The following is a 20,248-nucleotide window of genomic DNA, read 5'->3' on the forward strand; positions in this document are numbered from 1 at the left end:
GACTAAAAACAGTTTAAGTGACCACCACCACCACCAAGAAGTTGCTGCTTGAACTCCTGCTGCCATAATCAAAGATGTGCCACCACAGTCTCTCTCCAGTGCTGCATGTAAATATTTCTGTTATAACCGGAGTAGGAAGCAACACAGGAAGTTGCACTGACAATTGAACTGATGATGAACGTACAGTCAGCCATGTTCAAAATCTGTTTTGCATGGTTTGGAGAAACCATAACATGCCCTCTGATGCCCCACAACCCCAAAATTAACCATTCCAAAACTATGGGCCACAGCTCTGGAGGCAAGGCAGAATCTTACATCAGGTGGATACGGCTCCTGAGGTTTCTGCCTACCCATGGAATCTGCTCCTGGCCCACAGCGTAGAGGATAAGTCTGTAGGCATAGTACATACTTTATGCCTGGGACTATCCTGGCAACCAGATGGCCCCATGATCAGGTTTATCACCTCCTTTGCACTCACCACTCCTCAACCACAGACCAAAATCTGGGCCCAAAATATTAACCTGAGAAAATTGAGATTACGATTACATTGTTTTAACTAAAAATATGAATGAAGGATCCCCAAAATACTATTTCTAAATTGGCTTCTTCACTTCCTATCAAACTCCTGAAATATGTCAAACATATCATACAAGGCATTGAGTTCCCTCAACATCCGTTGACATAAATGCCAGGCCAGGGCCATCAGTGTCTTGTAGGATTGGACCCTTAAACCCACTGATAGATTTTATTTTGTGGCAGAGTACCCTAATATATGTTGTGCATACAAGCAGTGACAAAGGTTGGCTAAAACATGGATTAAAAAGGCATTTTACTGTATCAGTACAAAATTATTAGTTACATTTCATTTTTCAGGCTGTGTGTTGCTTTACAGTGGTATATGACATAATTTATAGAAAGGAACTTAAGCTAACCTACATATCTAATGCGTGCTCCTTATTTTTAATCGTGTATAATCAAACACACAGCCTTGTCTTGCACATCAGCATTTTTTTGCTTTTCTAACTTTGTGTAATACAAGGAGTGTTTTTAAAAGTTAGCAGTTTTGTAAGAGGCGTAATAACCTTTGCATGCTAAGGCAGATGGTGCCCAAGAGATTTTAATAGGACACAGCAAATTTCAAAGGAATGAGGAAGATATGACACACATCCTTAAGGCGGGTGGTGACACAGGGAATTTTATTCCCCCAAACAGTTTTGTACTCATTATTAATCTTTTTAGAGAGCAGTTTCAATTGACTTGGTGTAAGGAAAGAATTATGTGCTGTGATTAATCAGTCTAGAGGCATGTAAGATGCGCTTATTACCTTAGTATCTCCGTTTCTGCTACAAGTCAAAGCCTTGAATTCTTGCGGAGAGGGAAATCTAAGTCCCCAGGTCTGTTTAGGCACTTCAGTCCCAGTTTTGCCTCCACTACAATCTACAAAACTCCCCCTGGATGCCTGTAGGCAGCTAAACTGACTTGATTCCTACATTTTCAGGGTGAAAGTTCCCTAGGAGCTTATGTTTCTGCTTTTGAGCATGTGCACTGCCCCAGAGCAATCTACAAACCAGGGGAAGAGAGACATTCAGCCGCCAAGTCATATGTAGTGCTTGGCCTCTGAGCATGCCTACTGGACTATCTGGGAGATTGGGTCCAATTCAGAATTCTCCCACTGCTGCCAGAGGAGGAGATGGGGCCCATTTTACAACTTTTAGCCTAGTGGTTCAAGCACTCAGCTGGGCTGGGGGAGACTCGTGTTCACTCCCCACCTCTCTGCCAGAGAGGGAAAAAGGATTTGAACAGTGATTTCCCACTTCTAAGCAGGGTGCACTAATCACCAACCGATGGCATATTCTGCTGTGAGACTCCCTCAGTCTCCTGTTTCACTGTGGCTAAACATTTGAATGGTCATTGGACCTGAGCAAGGAAGAAGGACTCTGTAGTTCAGTGGTTAGGGCACCCACTAGGGGGGTGGAAGAACCCAGATCTAGTCCCCCTGCATCAATCCCTCTTTCATACTTCTCCACGGTGGGACAGCTTCAATTAGAGAGACTGAGAAAGCACCCCATCAGACTATCCTCTAGCCCCCTGGTGAGAGCACTCCCCTGAGAAGTGGGAGACCCCTGTTCAAAACCTTTCTCCTCCCCCCAACCCTCAAGCGGAGGAGAATTGAACCTGGGTTTCCCACATCCAAGCTGATTGTGTTAATCACTGGGATAAAAGTTAAAGGTGGGTCCCACCTTCTCCTCTTTTGTAGTAAGTGAAGCAAGCACCTAACTCATTCCTGAAAGAAACCAGAGTACTTAGGCTCTGAAGACGCCTGCTACAGGTGGCAGCAGGTTCCTGTTCATAGATTGCCAAGCAGAGATCGGTGCCTGAGTGTGGGCGGCAGGGAGGCACCTATCTCAGAGAGGGGTGGGGCTCTCGCACACCTCTCACTGGCATCTCCCATTGACTAGTTTAGGCAGCTCCCCCACCTAGCATGCTGGCTTTTGTGGAACACATTCCAAGGCACCTTTCTCTCTCCATTCATTGTACAGGGAGCCTGACTCAGGCTTTTTAGATAGCAGTGTTGGTGCCTGTGATTTTTCTAGGTGTCTAAAAGTTCGGCACCGTGACGTTCAGCATTGCAACATCTAAATCTCTTTGTGGATCCCACCCTATGACACTTTGATATCGTAGTGACAGGCACTTTAGATAGATGCTCAGGTGATGCAACTTTTGAAGGGCTGGCATCACAAGGGAAAGTGACTTTTTTCCCGTTTGTTCATATCACCTCACCACCCTATAGTCTCACATGATTGGCGGTCTCCCCTTCAACAGAGGCCAAAGACAAGGATAGTGGGGCAGCCCCAAGTTTATTTTAATAGCAGATATAAGTAAATGGCCATTTAAAGCTACAAGCCAAACATACTCTGAAATCATATGAGAGCAACAATGTAGTCATAATTGCAGAAGAGTGCAGGAAGACAGGGACACAGCAAGTTTCGGCCACACGCAATAACTTGCCTGTTTGCTCATTACAAGCAGGCTTTCTTGTCTTACACCCACTTTACAGTGAAATTTCCTGGACTTCAAGGGATGGCATATAAGGCTGGGTCGTACAAAGCTATTTGTTCAAGTATTTATAATTGACTTCCCTTATTTTTGCTGCGATTCTTTGTATTTAAAGAGCTGCATCTCTACTTTGTTAACAATCAACCAGTCACCCTCTCTCGGCAGCGGCCAAAGCTAGAGATATAATACACTACTTGCCTTTCCTAGGTACCCCACCCCGTTTTTGGATCAGCTCAGAGAGAAGCTTCAGACTTCTAGCAGGAGTCCCATTCCATCTGTGTACTTAGTATTCTCCCTGCCTCTAACTTGTAGCAAATAGCACATCTTGCTAATTGTGATGCCATTTCAGTGTCTGTTGGTAACACATGATTTACTTGGTATAAATCCTCAATGGCTACACCTAATTATAAACAGACTAACATCTCCGGCTGTGGTTTCTGTAACACCATGCAAGTAAACCTGTGGCCATGCAGTCTGTGTCTGTGATTCTGACATCTTATTAGCTCAGTCAGGGTCAGGCTTGGTGAGTACTTGGTCTTTGAAGGTGGTGCAGGAAGTGGAGTTGTTGTTGATTCAGTAGGCGAGATTGTTCCCTCTGAGTCAGTACCAAATCTGGGATTAACATGGAGTGCTGCAAGGCTGGAAAATGAGAAATTAAAAAAAATCTGGATTCTGACTACTGGTAGTCATTAAAGATCCTGCGATGCCCTTCCCAACACTTAGAAGCCTTAAGTCCACTGTTCTGGCCTACTTATTTTGGAAGCGATTTTTTGCCTACCTAAAGTTGCCCATGGAATGTCAATTGGCAGACATTCTTCATTTCTCCTCCTATAAACCAGGTGATTTTGGACTTGGCTTATACACACTGCAACGTATACTCAAGTCTGAACTCACCTACTCACAAACGGTACATGTGACAGGGCACAGGCCCCTGCTCCTGTCTTCTTGTAAAGCAGTTCTGACACCTCCAGTCTGTAGCCACTGCTGTGTACTTTATTCGTGTTTTATCAGCCACCACCCTCTTACAGTCCCGTGCAGAAATTCCTATTAACAATGTTATACAATCATAAGGGAGGGAAGAGATCTCTCCAAGCAGAGATGTCCCTTTACCCTGGCCCTGCTGGCTTTTCTCCCTTCGCTCTCCTCTTCCCCTTGTGCTTCCTATCTATGCTCCTTTTCTCTCTTAATTCTTACAGTTAATAGGCTAATTGTCTCCTTAGCGCTCTCCAGCCCAGGCTGATCTAGTAAGTAGCCATTCCTTCCCTCAGTCAGGCTTTCTACAGGGTAATTAACTGGATTTACAGTGACCAGAATGCTGGTTCAGCTCCTGGTTCTCAGCACTCCGTCATACACCTCCCCACCTTGTCAGGGGGGAAGTTTCCCCTTTTATGGGATGTTCCTCTGTTGCTGGAGGTGCTGCTCTCATTGAGTCCTTCTTTGTCCCCGGGGTGGTCCTCCAGGCTCCCCTTATGGGGTCCACCCATTCTCCACCCACAAAAATCACATTGAGGGGCAATCCCCGCCCACATAATTCTGTCTTGGCCATTATGTCTTCACACCAGGCGCAGCCTGCTGGAACATTCTCTCCACTCTCACACCACCTTTGTTTTGTGGTAGGGCCCACTGGCATCCTTCACCCTCTTGGTTACCAAGGATCTCAGGTTCTCTCAGGCCTCCAAACAGCTCATAGGGTCCCTCCTCCTCTTTTGGGTGACCATCCAACCCGTCAACAAGTACAGGCTGTCCTTATCCCGCAAAGCTAATTTTGTGTTTTCTTCTTTCTCCCCCTCTTTCTCTAGGAGGCCTCTCTTTTCTTACTTTCCCTCTGGGTTGTGTTTGTTTTTCCAATCCTTTTAGGTTTAGTTTCTCCTTTTTATTCCTCTCCACAGGGCACTCCAGGCCACAGCCTGCTTCCCCAGTGGAAAGGGGCTGCAGTCCATGCCTAGTATGATGGTGTGGCATGTGTCCACTACCTCAAACTGTTTCCATCTAAACCTGTACTTCCAGGGATACCTTGGTGGAGAAACTGCTGCTTTGCATGGGCTTGCTATCGAAAAAAGTCCCATAGGCTTTTCTGTTGCAAGGACTGTCTCTGCAGGTGGTGGGACTGCTGGGAGGCCTGCTGGATCTTCTGCAGTTCTAGGAGCCATTGCAATGTTTCCTCCAATGCCTGAACCATCGAATCTTTGCACCAGCTCCACTGTCATGTTCTCCATCAGCAGAGCGATGGCAGATCCCCAACAAGCCCCTACTTGTGACAGGGTGTGGCCCTCTGCCCGTGTCTTCCCATATAAATGGCTCTGACACCATTGGTCTGTAATCACCCCTGGGTACTTTGTTTTATTAACCCCCACCCTCTTATAGTCCTGTGCAGCAATTCTCATTTACAGTGTTATACAATCATGAGAGAGATCTGTCTTTACCCTGGTCCCCGTAACCTTTCTCATCCCGCCCTCTCTCTCTCCTCCTTCCCTTGCACTTTCTTTGGCTCCTTTTCTACGCTAGCAGTTAATGGGATAATTAGCTCCTTAGCTCTTTCCAGCCCAGGCTGATCTAGAAATTAGACATTCCTTCTCAACTGGGCTCCAAGGGAACAAACTGGATTTACAGTGACCAGAGTGCTGGGTCAGCTGCTGGTTTTCAGAACTCTGTCCCACATCTACATGGCAATTAAAGAACCACAGCATTGCTGTGGCTGGCTCAGGCCAGCTGACTTGAACTTGTGGGGCTTGGGATGTGGGGATATACAATTGCAGGATGGATGTTTGGGCTTGGGCTGGAGCCCCTGAGTCAAAATGTCTACACTGCAATTTTATATCCTTGCAACCTGAGTCAGCTGACTGGGGCTCAGACTTGGTGCCACAGCTTTTGTATCATTGTGTAGATGTACCCCAAGTCTTGCAGGAAGCAAATTTCTATCACAGAGAAAAGGCAGAAAGCAATTAACATATAACATACTAGGTAGTTTAGCAATAAGAATCATGTGTCTATAAAATTCAGTTCTGACATCATGTGGCTACCCTGCATTCAAGATTTACACCCTGGGTAACTTTAGATCCTCTTGCATAGCCAAAGATAATCAAAGTTTGTTTCATATTTGAGGCCTAATCTGTTAGCAAATTGAGTCTCAGTTTTTAATACAGTGACTTAATCATGCAAGGCTCATTAGAATTAAGAAATAAGACAAGGCTATTGCTCTTAAGAACTCACACTGTAATTTATACAAAGGACCTGAGTAAAAAGATCAGACTATAAGTAGTTGGAAATAGTAGGGTGATAAAGGGGAGAAGACCTTCAAAACTTCGAGGAGAGGGTTTTTTAAATCATGTAGGGCCAGATTTGCTAAGATGTCTAGGTACCTAAACATGCAGATAGGTATGTAGGGGTTTACAAAAGCACTTAACTCCCAATGAAACTTAGGCACCTACCCTGCTTAAGAACATCTATAAATTCCAGTATGTACCTAAGTACCTTTGTAAATGTGGCCCTTAGTGTTACAATAATTGGAGATATCCATAATATAGGAAGAATAACTATCTGAATTGTCCTCCTCTATTTATAGACACACTTTGACTTACAGGAAATCAAGTAGAATTCAGGTTTCCAAGTTTTAAATGAATTAACTCTTGCCTCTATGCAATTTGTCATGTGGATGCATAAGGCTGATTGTTAGTCATACTGCATTGGGCATAAAAGTTCTGTCAAGTATTGGGACAGGGAGACGTACACAGACTTATTAATATAAACCTTCCACTTTCGATGTTGTTGAAATATTTTGACTAGAAAGAAGCACTTGTAGAAATAATGAAAAACCACAATTGTCAAAGGCAACCATTATAACTTTATAATGTAAATAGGTGGTCTTCTAGAACCCATACTAAGACTGAGCTTGATCTCAAACCATGTAGTACATCTCAAGGACAATCTGACCTATTATCTTTTTATAGCATTGTGCCTCTGAAAAACTTTGGAAGTTCTTCCAGGCAAACACTGAGTCACTGCATAAAATATCATTAGTTTCAGAGGTAACTTTTCATGTTCTGTAGCTATAAGAGGACTGCAGATCCCAAAACTGTCAATCCAACACCTAAATTCATTTAAAAATAAAGAAATTATAATCTAGATGAAAAGAGAAAGGGGAGAGAGTTTATTCCTTGCATATGGGTCACCCATTCGTGTGCCTTTTATTACATCTCAAAGGTTAATATTTTCTGCTCCTTTATGGGAGAATGAATCTCATGGTCTAAGAGTGTTGAGTTACACTGACTGTAGCAAAATACTGAATCTAATCAGGTAGAAATAAAGATTCCCTGACTCTCACTGCTGAAAGCAAACAGATAAGACACAAAAGTACATATCTACGTGGAAAGAATTAGAGAACATACAGAACAAAGGGCAGGCTGTGTAACAACATCACCAGCATGTATGCATAATATTAAACCACCCAGACACGGCAACACTAATAGGGAAGAAAGGGCAAGAATTAGGGAAAGGGGAACTTGCTTGGTTAAAGAACTGACCCAATCGTTCACCCAGTATTCGACCTATTGATCTGTTTTGAGGCTCGAAAAACTCATTACATTTTTGCTTAAATAGTATTTTCATGAGACTCTGCACTTCCAGGATTTGACCAGGATCAAAGGTAATTTTGCAACAGTTCTGGCTCAGCCACAACCACAATATCTGTAAATCTTGTGAAAAGGACTGGTCTTAGCCAATAAAACTTTGGATGGGAACTGGTTGAACTTTGGGATGCTGAGGAGAATTGAACATTTTGATGGTCACTCATTATCATTTGTGACCCAACAATTAGTTTACAAGTTACCAGCAGTTAAAAGTTAAATCATTATAAATTGGTAATGGAGCAGCTCCTGTTTCCTGGATCACTCATGGAGAAACATGTAACGTTGCTTATGTTTGCCTCCAGAAAATACAAGCTAAGGCTAAATTCAAGCAGGAAATATGCAAGTTTATGGTAGGGCGCAGTGTTGGCCAGCTGGCATAGGCATAGCCAACTCCGCTTAATTATACTGAGTCACTACCCATTTACAGAAGGAGAGCTACAAATCTAAGAAGAAAGGAGATCCAAGCTAGAGAAAGACTTTGGTTGGTTGTACTTTTCTCTTGTGGTTGGGCCTCTTCTTAGTTCAGTTGCTATCATTTCCTCTTCTTCTCAGGTACTTTTTCCTCTCTGCATTCTCTTCCAGGGGGCAACCTTCAGGAAAGTTACTTATCTGTACAATAACTGGAGCTCTTCCAGATTTGTTCTCTCAATGTATTCCACAACCTACCCTGCTTTCCTCACAACTACAGACTAACACCATTTAGAGTTTGTATTAGCAAAGAAACTAAGGGTTGGTTGGTCTCTGTCCCCTTTATGCCCTTAGGTAGGTGAGTTTGAAAGGCACAGGTGTGGCCCAGTGGATGCTGCTGCCAAAAAATTCCAATCTCGAGTACACATGCCTCAGATTTTAACTCCGTAAAGACAACACATCAGAAAGAACTCCAGGTACTGTAGAGGGAAACAACTTCCTTTTCTGGTACGTCAAATTTAATTTTCTAGCAGCCTTATGAAAAATGACTCACTGTCGATATAGCCCTGGTGTGCACCTCAAGTGCTTTAAAAATGATAGTAGCACTTCAACTACATAGCTGCACTCAAGAGTTATTGAATGCATTTATCAAGCATTTCTACTTGGCCGCAGTCCTACAGCAAAATGTTTTCACTGTATTTGTTCTTCAGTACTAAAAGCGTGAAACAGGCTCATTCTCAAGGCACATGTACATCTTTTGAACTATTATTAAAGCTCATCCATTGAATAATTCCACTTTAAAATCAATAAAAGGCAATACTTTTTATACCATGTAAAAGTACTTGGTGGAGCTCACTGGCGCAAGGTATTACGGAGGACAAGAACTTAACGGGATTCACTGGGTTAGACCTTTTTATATGGCTAATGATTAGAGCTGTTCAGGAAACTAAATTCTGCAGCAGAAATGGTCTGGAGTTTCTGAAACAAAATATATTCCCCAGAATCAAGTTGCCTGGACTGCCCAGCTCACAGGCCTCCTGGGCAGCCGGCTGCCCAGAGAGCCCAGGAGCCGGGCAGGAAGGGCTTCTGGGGAGCATACACTGGAAACATCGGAAAGTCCCTGCTGTTCATTTCCCAGCCTTTGACACTTTGCTTTCAGGCCTTGTATAGATTAATAAAAATGGTGTTTTTAAACCTTTAAAACCCTAGAGTTGATTATAACCAGCTAACATTTTTAAAGGTGCTAGCATCTAGTATAGATAGTTTTAAACAGTGCTTAATTGGTTAACTAATGTTTTTTAAATTGCCTTTTTCCCTTATCTAGACAAGGGATTACTATTGCTAGGCCCTTTGCTAGTTAGGTGTGTTATTTTCTTAGTATCCTGACTAACCTGCCACTTAATCTGAACTGGTTAGAAACTGATAGCACTGTTCAATACTGCCTGGATTCAGAGTACACTATTCCACAAGCCCTGTCTTATCCAGCTGAAGCCAGCCCACAAAAGGTGTTTTTTTGACACACTGCATCTCATATTCTCATTTTATTCTCTAAACCAGGGTGGGGTGTCAAACATATGGCATATGGGCTGGATCCAACCTACTAGGCATTTTCATCTAGCCCACAGCTGCCTTTGTCAAAGACACTTGGGCCACAGCTGCTCCTCTACAGCTTGTCCAAAGGGACCAGGAAGGATCGGAATTAGAGTTGGGAGAAATCAGGAGCTCTTGTCTACTTGGGCCCAGTCACCTGAGCCCCTCCTCCCTCTGCATTCCCTTGCAGCAGTGGGGACCTTCAGCCTGGGTGCAGACTGGCAGTGGCTCCTCCCCAGTCTCCCATGCCTTCCCACATCCCTGCCAAGACCCCTGGACTGTACTAAGTAGTAGCTGACTCACCTCCAGCCCCTGTTGGACAGAGGCCTGTTTTAAGTTGTCCAACCTGATAAAAGTCCAGCTCAGCCAGCTATTGAAAGTTTATAAAAGGAAATACTGGCTTGTTTATGTGAAAAGAACTGCAATGGGAGTCTTCAAGGCTCTGGTAAAGTCACAAGTTGGCATAATGTTTTGAATGATTCTAGAAATGGGAGAAGTGTTTATAGCTGACATCCCAAAATGTGTTTGGACTGAAGTTGAGGTTTTCCACCCCTCTTGGGGCATTGCCTATGTAGGTATTACTGACAGAGTCAGTTGGATGAGTAGACTGGAAGGAGCATGCCTGCCTGTCCTCACTCTTTCCTGGCACCCAAGCATTCATCATACCAGTATTCAGCATTCAGGGTCCTGATCCTGAAAGATACCTTAACCAGACCAAGCAAGAGTGGGCACCAAGTGATGTCACCTCCACAGTTTATTAAAATGTGACTGACATTCCTCCTGCTTCCCTCCCTAGTGTATCTTTTTCCTTCCCAAACTTTTTCTCTTCTTGAAAATCTCATCTAGTTTTTTATAGTGATTATCTAGATTGGTTTACCCTCTAGTGTGGATGCAGTTATACCAGCATAAGGTATACACACATGTAAAATTTACCCCTGTACTAGAAATCAATATAAGCAAAAGCTATCTCTAAAGAGATAGTTTAAAGCTGCACAACAGCTGTATGTAGACCAGCCCTTGCAGGAATCTAACCTAGCTGGCCAAGACGACTCCTTTTGCAACATTGCTGAGTTTATAATCAGGAAAGCAAGCTAAAGGCAATGCCTTAAAACAGCCTGACAATAAAAGTTTGCCAGGTCTCAGAATGGTTGACAAGTGTGTGTTGTGCCTGTAATTTGCCAGCCATGAGCAAGCTTCAAAGGCAGAAGCTGTATTTCCTAGTGTTGCTGCTATTCTTTTCTCTCCCCCTTGTGTGTTTTATATTATACCTTACAGGGAACAGAATTACACTTAACAATAGCAGCAGCTCAGGACTTGAGCTAGTCAGGAATTTTTCAACCAAACTTTTGTCAGAAAAGAGCAGTTCACAAGAGAAACAAAACTTTTCACAAAAATGTATCAGTTTTGACTTAACTTTTGTCAGGAAGGCTTCTCAGGTCCAGGATGGAATATCTGGACAAAATACAGGGTGCTCTAGGAGCAACTGAACCTAGGTCTCATATCCCTGCCCTGTCCCAATTCAGAGCAGAGACATGAAGCTGTGTCTTCCACACTCCAAGTGAGTGTCCTAACCTGTGGGCTATTCTGCAGTGGTCTCTCTGGTTCTTCACAAACAAACTTTGAAAGGTCTCAGGTTGCCCAGATCCAGAACTGGAAGGTCTTTGAAATCACGAAAATTCACAGAAGGGGAACTGCTCTATTCACCATCACCTAAGCTAACTCTTTTCTTTCCAAAAGGACAGTTAAATGTAGTTAAAAGGTTAAGGGGTGACAGTCTAAGTATCTACACGGAGAAGAAATTAGGGCTGTCAAGCGATTACAAAAATTAATGGCGTGATTAATCGCACTGTTAAACAATAATAGAATACCATTCAAATATACTGATTTCAATTACAACACAGAACAGTGTACAGTGGTCACTTTTTTTACAGTGCAAATATTTACCAAAAATATAAATAGTATTTTTCAATTCACCTAATACAAGTACTGTAGTGCAATCTCTATCATGAAAGTTGAATTTACAAATGTAGAATTATGTACAAAAATTAACTACATTCAAAAATAAAACAAAGTCCATTCAGTCCTACTTCAGCCAATCGCTCAGACAAACAAGTGCATGCATCGAATGAAGTGAGCTGTAGCTCACAAAAGCTTATGCTCAAATAAATTTGTTAGTCTCTAAGGTGCCACAAGTCCTCCTTTTCTTTTTGCGGATACAGACTAACACAGCTGCTACTCTGAAAATAAACAAGTTTGTTTACATTTGCAGGAGATAATGCTGCTGACTTCTTGTTTGCAATGTCACCGGAAAGTGAGAACAGGTGTTCTCATGGCATTGTTGTAGCCAGCATTGCAAGATATTTACATGCTAGATGCACTAAAGGTTCAGCTGTCCCTTCATGCTTTAACTACCATTCCAGAGAATGTGTCCATGCTGATGGGTTCTGCTGGATAATGATCCAAAGCAGAACAGACCATCAACACATGTTCATTTTCATCATTTGAGTCAGATGCCACCAGCAGAAGGTTGATTTTTTGTGGGTGGTTCGGGTTCTGTAGTTTCCGCATCTGCGTGTTGCTCTTTTAAGACTTCTGAAACCATGTTCCACACCTCTTCCCACTCAGATTTTGGAAGGCACTTCAGATTCTTAAACCTTGGGTCAAGTGCCGTAGCTATTTTTAGAAACCTCACATTGGTTTTGTATTTTGTCATAACTGCTGTGAAAGTGTTCTTAAAACGAACATGTGCTGGGTCATCATCCGAGACGGCTGTAACATGAAATATATGGCAGAATGCGGGTAAAACAGAGCAGGGGAGAGACAGTTCTCCCTCAAGGAGTTCAGTCACAAGTTTAATTAATGAGGTTGGTTTTGTTTTTTTTTTTCAAAAATAAGCATCAGCAGCATGGAAGCATGTCCTCTGGAATGGTGGCTGAAGCATGAAGGGGCATCCGAATGTTTAGTATATCCGGCATGTAAATACCTTGCAATGGCGGCTACAAAAGTGCCACGTGAATGCCTGTTCTCAATTTCAGGTGACATTGTAAATAAGAAGCAGGCAGCAGTATCTCCCGTAAATGTAAACAAACTTGTTTGTCTTAGTGATTGGCTGGACAAGAAATAGGACTGAGTGGACTAGTACGCTCTAAAATTTTACATTGTTTTGTTTTTCAGTGCAGTTATGTAACGAAAAAATCTACAATTGTAAGTTACACTTTCACGATGAAGATATTGCACTACAGTACTTGTATAAGGTGAATTGAAAAATACTATTTTTACAGTGCAAATATTTGCAATCAAAAATAATATAAAGTGAACACTGTACACTTTGTATTCTGTGTTGTAACAGAAATCAATATATTGGAAAATGTAGAAAAACATCCAAAATATTTAATAAATTTCAATTGGTATTCTATTGTTTAACAGTGCAATTGTGATTAATTGTTTTGAGTTAATCACGTGAGTTATCTGTGATTAATCAACAGCCCTAGAAGAAATATTTGATAACAGGCTCTTCAGTCTAACAGGGAAAGGTATAACAAGAGCCAATGGCTGGAAGCTGAAGCTAGACAAATTCAGACTGGAAACAAGGTGTGCATTTTTTATGGTAAGAGTAATTAGTCATTGAAACAGTTTACCAAGGGTTGTGGTGGATTCTCTATCACAGACAATTTAAAAATCAAGATTGGCTGTTTTTCTAAAAGATCTGCTCTAGGAATTAGTTTGGGAAAGTTCTATGGCCTGTGCTATACAGGTCAGACTAAAAGATGATCACAATGGTCCTTTCTGGCCCCGGAAGCTATGAAAAAGAAGAGGTAAGTACCATCTAGTGTAATCTGACAGGACTATTAAGCAGGGGGCGCTTCCTGTTGAGGCTCTACTGTTAATGTGAAAAGGAATAAGGGCAATTGTTCAAATTAAAGCCTTCATTCTTTACATATCAAATGCTTTAATTGTTGTGTGGTGTTAAAAAAAAGTTTAGGGCTGACTGTTCTCTTGGGAGTTAGAGATAGGTTAGTCTGTGGTTTTGTGTCAAGTTAACGGTTTAATGTCGTAACAATAAAACAAGGGTTTAACAATATTTTATTTCTTTTTAGGCCGGGGATAGCCCCCAATCCTTTTCCAACACAAGAGCACTATCAAGCCCCACAGCAACAGGTACAGGAGAGAGGATCTGTTTTTAACACTGCACCCCCTGCTCCCCAATTTCTACCACCTCCAGAAATGAAGGGAGAGGGAAAAAAGGGAGGGGGGAGATCTTAAGGTGGGAAAGAGTGGGGGAGGAGAGGAGAAATTCCCAAACATGAAAAGAAGGAGAGGGCGATGAAGTGCTGGAGTGGGGGGAATGGATAATTCCTCTAATGTAGAGGATAAGAAGGGGGACTTGACAGCTGCATTTGAAGTACTTCCACAGCTAGAGTGTCCCCAATGCAGCCACTAATATAGTGAACCATCAGAATACTGATCTCCTGCATTGCCCTCTGCAGCATACCCATTAACCGTAAGGCACCACCAACATTCCTGCCTGTCTATGTGGTTACACCATAAAAGTGAGCAAATCATTCTGGCGATAGAACTGAGCAGGTTTGATTGTTTCATTGTAAAGACGTAAATAATCAAAGAAAAAACAAATGTCAGAATTGCAAAGTTTACATTTTATTGAACTTAAATTGGTGTAGAACAGAGGGGCAACAATGGCTCAAGTGTTCATTAGTTAACAAAATGCCCCAGGGTGTTTCACTTTATGACTCTTAACATAGTCTGTGTGGAATTACTGAAAAATTGTTGTTGTTTTAAAACAATGCTTCAAAAAAGGCAGAAAGGGGGATTCCAGCCCTGTTTTTCTTCACATTACCACACAGTGCTGTCTGACATTCCCAGTCTTCCTTTAGCAATGTCAGTTTGATATCCTTCCCCAAAACTGAAAAGGCTACCAAAGTGCTACCCACATCTCTTCCCATCAGGTACACATGAAGAAATTTAGTAACATTTATGAAAATAATTAGCTGTAAGGAGACTTCCAAGTAGCAAAGGCAAACAGCAAGTCTATATGGAATGAATGCACATTTACACTGCCAGAAACAGAGACTGGCTATGCTATTACTATTATTTCAAAGTAAAAGTTACAGTATTTGAACTGCTTAATCAATCCAATTTTTGTTTAAGGCCCGTTAAGTAATGTGCCTCCAACACTTATGTCTGCATATGCTTTACATAGTATCTTGGTTAAATAGTTTGAGGGGGAAATTATTGTAAAACTTGCAAAATCAACTGGATACTTAGAAAAATTAACACCAAATTTAAAAAAAATTCAAAGTAGCCAGCAGAGAGAGAGAGAGAGAACTTATGTTCTCAAAACCACCACTTAACCTCTACAATTTTAAAAATGCGCTAACTCTCCTCCCCTCAATTCCTCCCATCAGACTAACAACCTAGTAACACTGAAAAACAATCCCCTTTGTGTATGAATTGTTTGCCATTAGTGGGCAGCTATTCATTCCCTTTGACAGAAACTATCAAAATGGTGTTTCAAATGTTTTATCACAGTGTATTTAAATGCAAGACTCATTGGGTTCCCTAAAAGCAGACACACTGACTCCCCTTCACCATTTCACTAAAACCTATATAGGGCTGACTTAACAGTAGCATAACTCAAGCCAAGTTTTGCCACCATTTGCAAAAAGTTGAATCTGTTTGAGTGAGTGGCCAAATTTTATAGGAAGGGCAATACTATTAGAGGCCTTACTTCAACAGGCTCTGACATTTATTCAACAGGAATGTAGACTCCAGGGAAACAGCAGATATGTTGAATTTTGCCATACATAGGCTATTGGGTATATTTGCAAGGCTTGAGAAACGCTCAATGCAAAGAACAAAATTTAAATTAAGGGTTTTACAGTAGTTTGTCAGGTCTAATGATAAACAATGCTGGACCTCTATGAAAGATTAACCTCCAGCTGCAATAGATACCTGTAAACCAGAAGATGTGTGCCAGCACAGGTGACTCCTTTTGCACAAAAAGACAACATGAATGCTTCAATTGCAGTAGGCTAATTTATAAAGTGATGGTATTACAAACAAAGTAGGCACTGAGATAATTACTACACATACTGTCACTGCTCTAGAGTAACAACAGAATAGATGTTACAAGGCTGTGCTTTGCCCTGCAGTTACATTTCAGATACAAGAACATTTATTGCCTAAAACAGCCCATTTTTAGAACCATACATTATTTGTTCAGATTGAACAATATAGCCATTGTGATTTCATTTTTGCTGATGGACCAACCTCTAAAGTTGTTATACCAAAATTGAAGTCAAGTGACAAGGCATTGTGTTTAAGTTTACACATTACTTTCATAACATGTCTGGGATCTAATTCAGCCCTAAGAGACACATTTATTTCAATGGGAGGCATGCAATTTCCTTTGCATCTTACACTTTTAACAAACATTCTAGTAATTCAAAACTTAACATTGTGATTGTACCAATTACAATTAATCAGGCAAAAGCACCTGAAATCTCAACATATTGTGTTAGAGACTTCAACTCTATACTAAAGCAGTGAATCTGTACATATCTGTAGTGTAACTGTAACAAAGGTCTGATTACAAGGGACTTTTCTAAGCTATTGAATCTTTCTAGTTAATATAACAGAAGGACTGACACTAAAGGCGAACTCCACTGTTCCAGTTATTTTAGTGTATACTTTCTGGCAATTCTAGAAAACATTTTCTGGTTTACAGTGATACACAACAATTGTTTTGATGCTGGAGATAAAGTTTATTAAAGATACTACCAAAATTTTGGCAAACATTCCAAAACCAGATTTGTAAACATAATGCTTCCCTTTTCAATTGGCAGCACTTTGAAAAGACAAATACAGTAAGACAAGTAAACAAAAAATTAATTCAAAATGCTTAATTTTTTGACCAAATAATTTATGTTCCCACATGATAAAGTGATGGTTTAAATCAAATTAAACCAATAATCTGCATGAAATGAAAGTTTGTGCTGTTTGATGATCACAGTATTTTATAGTTAAATATATCTGTTCTTTGTTATATTCCTGGCACCCAGGAGAAAACTCTTTAAATATACATTTCATGTAGGCAATAGTTTCTTGGCATATCTCTCTTCAAAAAAATACTTTATAGCAGTATATAAATAGGTCACCTACATGTCAAATTTTATAATTTTGCCCAAAAACTATAGATCTGTTTAATTTTTGTAAAGTATCAATTTCCCCTGACATTAATAAAGCTGACAAACTGTTGAAATGGAAATGCTTTCATCTTCCACAATAGAAGTAAATTTTATAGGAAAAAAACCTACAGCAACACTCCTCAGTTGTTTTAACCTGAGCGTTCGGCCTACTTCAAGTAGCAGCTTTTTTTCTCCCCCCATCATGCTCACACCCATACAACCTTGCACACATACAGTACAAGCACACGCTTTCAGACGCTGGTAGGCCACAGAGTGCTTCCCGTTGTTTTAATAAAATGGGAAGCAGTGTAGCTAATAATTTAACTACACTAAGCACACACAAGCAAACACCTTAAGGCAACCATTGCAATGGGGGTTTAAATTGCAGGGGTAAGTTACTGTTGTTGATAAAGAGGCTGTATATAGCTTTCATATATATACACACACACCTCTTTTTAACCCTCCAAAACAATGTTTTCACTTCCTTTAAAAATTTTGTGCAAATTTTAAACCTTCTACCGTTTAAGGCAAAGAGTTTGCATTAACAAGAAAACAGGCTTATATTTATCCAAAAGCATTTCAACTTGCTACATTTTTTTTAAATGTGCAGAACTTCAAAGTCCCCAGTATCTACTGGTAAAATGATTTCCATGGACAAGTATAAGTCTTAAGGAAAAGAAGGGACCAGAAAAAAGCAGCTTCAAATATGCAGAGAAGCAACCTCAACAACAAAAGTAGTAACTCAAGTCTGCTAATACTGAAACTTTTGTAATGCAAAAGTTTAATCTTTTTAGAATCTTAGAGCAACTCATTTGGAATTTTAAATAAATAAGCTTAAGTTTATTCACATCATCTGGTCCAAGCAGAGCTTTAGTGCCATGACTCTGCTTGTCGTTGGTCAAATTCACCTATTAGTCTTTTAATATGAGCCAGTTTGTTATGAAGATATTCACATCTGTACTTTTCCTCATGATAGTTGGGACTGGACTGCAAAGAAAGAGAAACAAGTCAGGGCGCAGAAACATTTTTGCAACATTTTAATCTGAATGCCCATCACTAAAAAGGGCATCCAGACCTTGTACACAGAATGATTATGAAAAGTGTTTAACCTATCCATACTTCCCACCTCCCAGTTGTACACACCTGTTTGATCTTCCGATATTCCTTTAGGACTTCCTCATGAACTACCTGCAAGAAAGAAAATTGAAATAAAGATCCCTTGAAGACCATTTCACTGTTGCAAAGTGCAACTGAATATTAAAAGGGTAGAAGAGTGGGATGAAGATTTTCAGTTTTACCACACAGACACTTAAGCCTCGTCTACACAAACATTTAGTTCATGGCAAGCTGGAGTATGAATCTACCCCGCACTAGCCCGCCATGGACTAACTGCCCGTGTAGGTCCTGCTGATGTCCATTAATGCACTTTTAATCCACATGGATAGTTAGTCTGCAGCAAATAGATTCACATCCCAGCTTGTCAAGAAATAAATGTTTGCAAAGACAAACCTTTATTCTCTGGTCACCCTCCTGCTGTGGAGAAGAGCAAGTCTGCAGACAAAGCTGCGATAAGGCCATGGAGGGGAAGTGGCTATGTTTGAAGATCCTCTTGTATAGCCACTTTCTCAATGCCCCCTGTAAAATATTGTGCAGCCACGTGCTACTTAACGTAAGGCCTTGCCTACGTCTAAGGGGAGGGATCTTCTCCCACCCTCCCAAAGCCTGGAAAACCTGTAAGAAAAGTTGTGGAGTTAATATTTCCCGAGACAGTATTAACCTCGGTTGCTCACTGTTCTTTCAGCAAGGTCAGAGAAACTGAGGCCAGTAACAAATAGCAGCATAGCTATTGGTCCTATGGGACTGCTATGGTTGGAGTAAAGATTATAGAGGAACAAATTCCTCTGCATAACAGGACTATATCCACAGTTCAGGAACAGTTTCCTGGCCCATCTGCTGCCAACAACAGGTCCCCTTGGGGACGCAGGTTATGGGGAAAAATTTAGCATTGCTGCTCCAGAGACTGTCCATTAATTTATTTATTTCCTCCCACTCATATATTCTGATCCCACTCAAGAGCGTGAGCTACAAACAGCACTAAACTTCTCATCTTGCACAAACCTACAATGCCACATACTACACAAACCTAGAAGCATATACTTCAGGTCAATAGTTTGTTCGATGATCTGGCACCCTGCAATTTGTTTCAGTGATTAGCCTAGACCTTGGGAGACCACGGTTCATTTCTCTGCTTTGCCACAGACGTCTTGTGAAATGGGGCAAGTCAGAGCCTCCCCATGCCTCAGCTCTTCATTTTTAAAATGAGGACAATAGCACCTCCCCACCCTGTAGGGGTGGTGAGAGGACAAATACAGTTGATTGTGGGGCTTTCAAATCATTTGGTGATGGGATCAAGTACCTGAGACAAAAGATGCTTATGCCAAATTAAGTGTTTTACTCTACCAAATTATACATTCATCTAAGGATTTTCTGTGAAGTCTGATTTTTATCTTATATATTAGTTTTTAGAAAGTTTGGACTATTGGGCTATATGCTTAAATATTTGGGGTTTGGGGAGAGGAAGAAGAGGGTGATTTAAAAACAAAGCAAAAGGTAAAAACGGCTCACAAAATGCCTTCTATTCCTCTTTACCTGATACTCCTTAGATCCTGGAGAAAGGAGCTTACGCTGAGCATCAAGTTTCATAAATCTTCTAGTGACATTCTCCATCCTGGCATGTAAGCTTCTGTATTCATCATACTCTGCATTGAAGTCATCCTTGTAACTCTGGCGTTGCTCATATGAGACAATAGCTATATATTTTCTAATGGAAAGAGTACAGTTACACTTATCTTCCATGAAATGCCCTTGGTATAAAATTGTTACAGTTCATTGCAAGTAGCTGGACCATACATTACTAGGCAGTCCACTTCTCAGTAAGTCAAAGATTTGACTACTTTAAAATATACTTCTGTCTTGTTGTGAAAATAGACAAATATTAAACTGTACACTTTGGTTGAGGTGTTTTTTAGAGTCTGTATTACAAATGGTCTTTAACAGAACCTACAATATTTCAATGATAAATTGCAGTCTATACATGTCTAAGTATTTTGCTCTATATGGTCTTTATTCAGAAGTCATTAGACTATCTACAACTGTAGGTGCATACGCAGAACAGATAACATGCATTCAAATTAAACAGAACCAATACCTCTATTTAAATAAGTGCGGAGCTGCTGGCAACTCATTTCCTATGATGGCCCCTTAATTTCAGAATTTGTTTCCCGTATTGATCTGCTAGAGCAAAGTGCATTTACTTTCTGGGAACACTGCTTAAGCAGACCAGTTTTTTTCTGGCATTTGGGA

At 41.0% G+C, this 20,248-nt stretch overlaps 1 protein-coding gene across 3 annotated transcripts in view; it reads right to left on the minus strand.

The window, feature by feature from the left end:
- Positions 1–2,839: 2,839 nt before the first annotated feature.
- Positions 2,840–20,248, minus strand: part of ELL2 (elongation factor for RNA polymerase II 2) — a 79,254-nt gene continuing 61,845 nt past the window's right edge. The window contains exons 10-14 of one of the 3 annotated variants that reach the window (XM_073344547.2): positions 19,535–19,706; positions 18,395–18,616; positions 18,029–18,073; positions 17,794–17,872; positions 2,840–3,696 (exon numbers count right to left, since the gene is read on the minus strand). In XM_073344547.2, coding sequence (XP_073200648.1) covers positions 3,572–3,696; positions 17,794–17,872; positions 18,029–18,073; positions 18,395–18,616; positions 19,535–19,706 — 643 coding nt within the window. In that variant the 3' untranslated portion in view covers positions 2,840–3,571. Of the gene's footprint in view, positions 3,697–14,314; positions 17,873–18,028; positions 18,074–18,394; positions 18,617–19,534; positions 19,707–20,248 lie in introns of those variants that run through there. The other 2 variants (XM_073344548.2, XM_073344549.2) reach the window with 2 other exon arrangements.

The sequence above is a fragment of the Lepidochelys kempii genome, chromosome 5 (genome assembly GCF_965140285.1).
Source record: "Lepidochelys kempii isolate rLepKem1 chromosome 5, rLepKem1.hap1, whole genome shotgun sequence".
Taxonomy (NCBI): Eukaryota; Metazoa; Chordata; order Testudines; family Cheloniidae; genus Lepidochelys; species Lepidochelys kempii.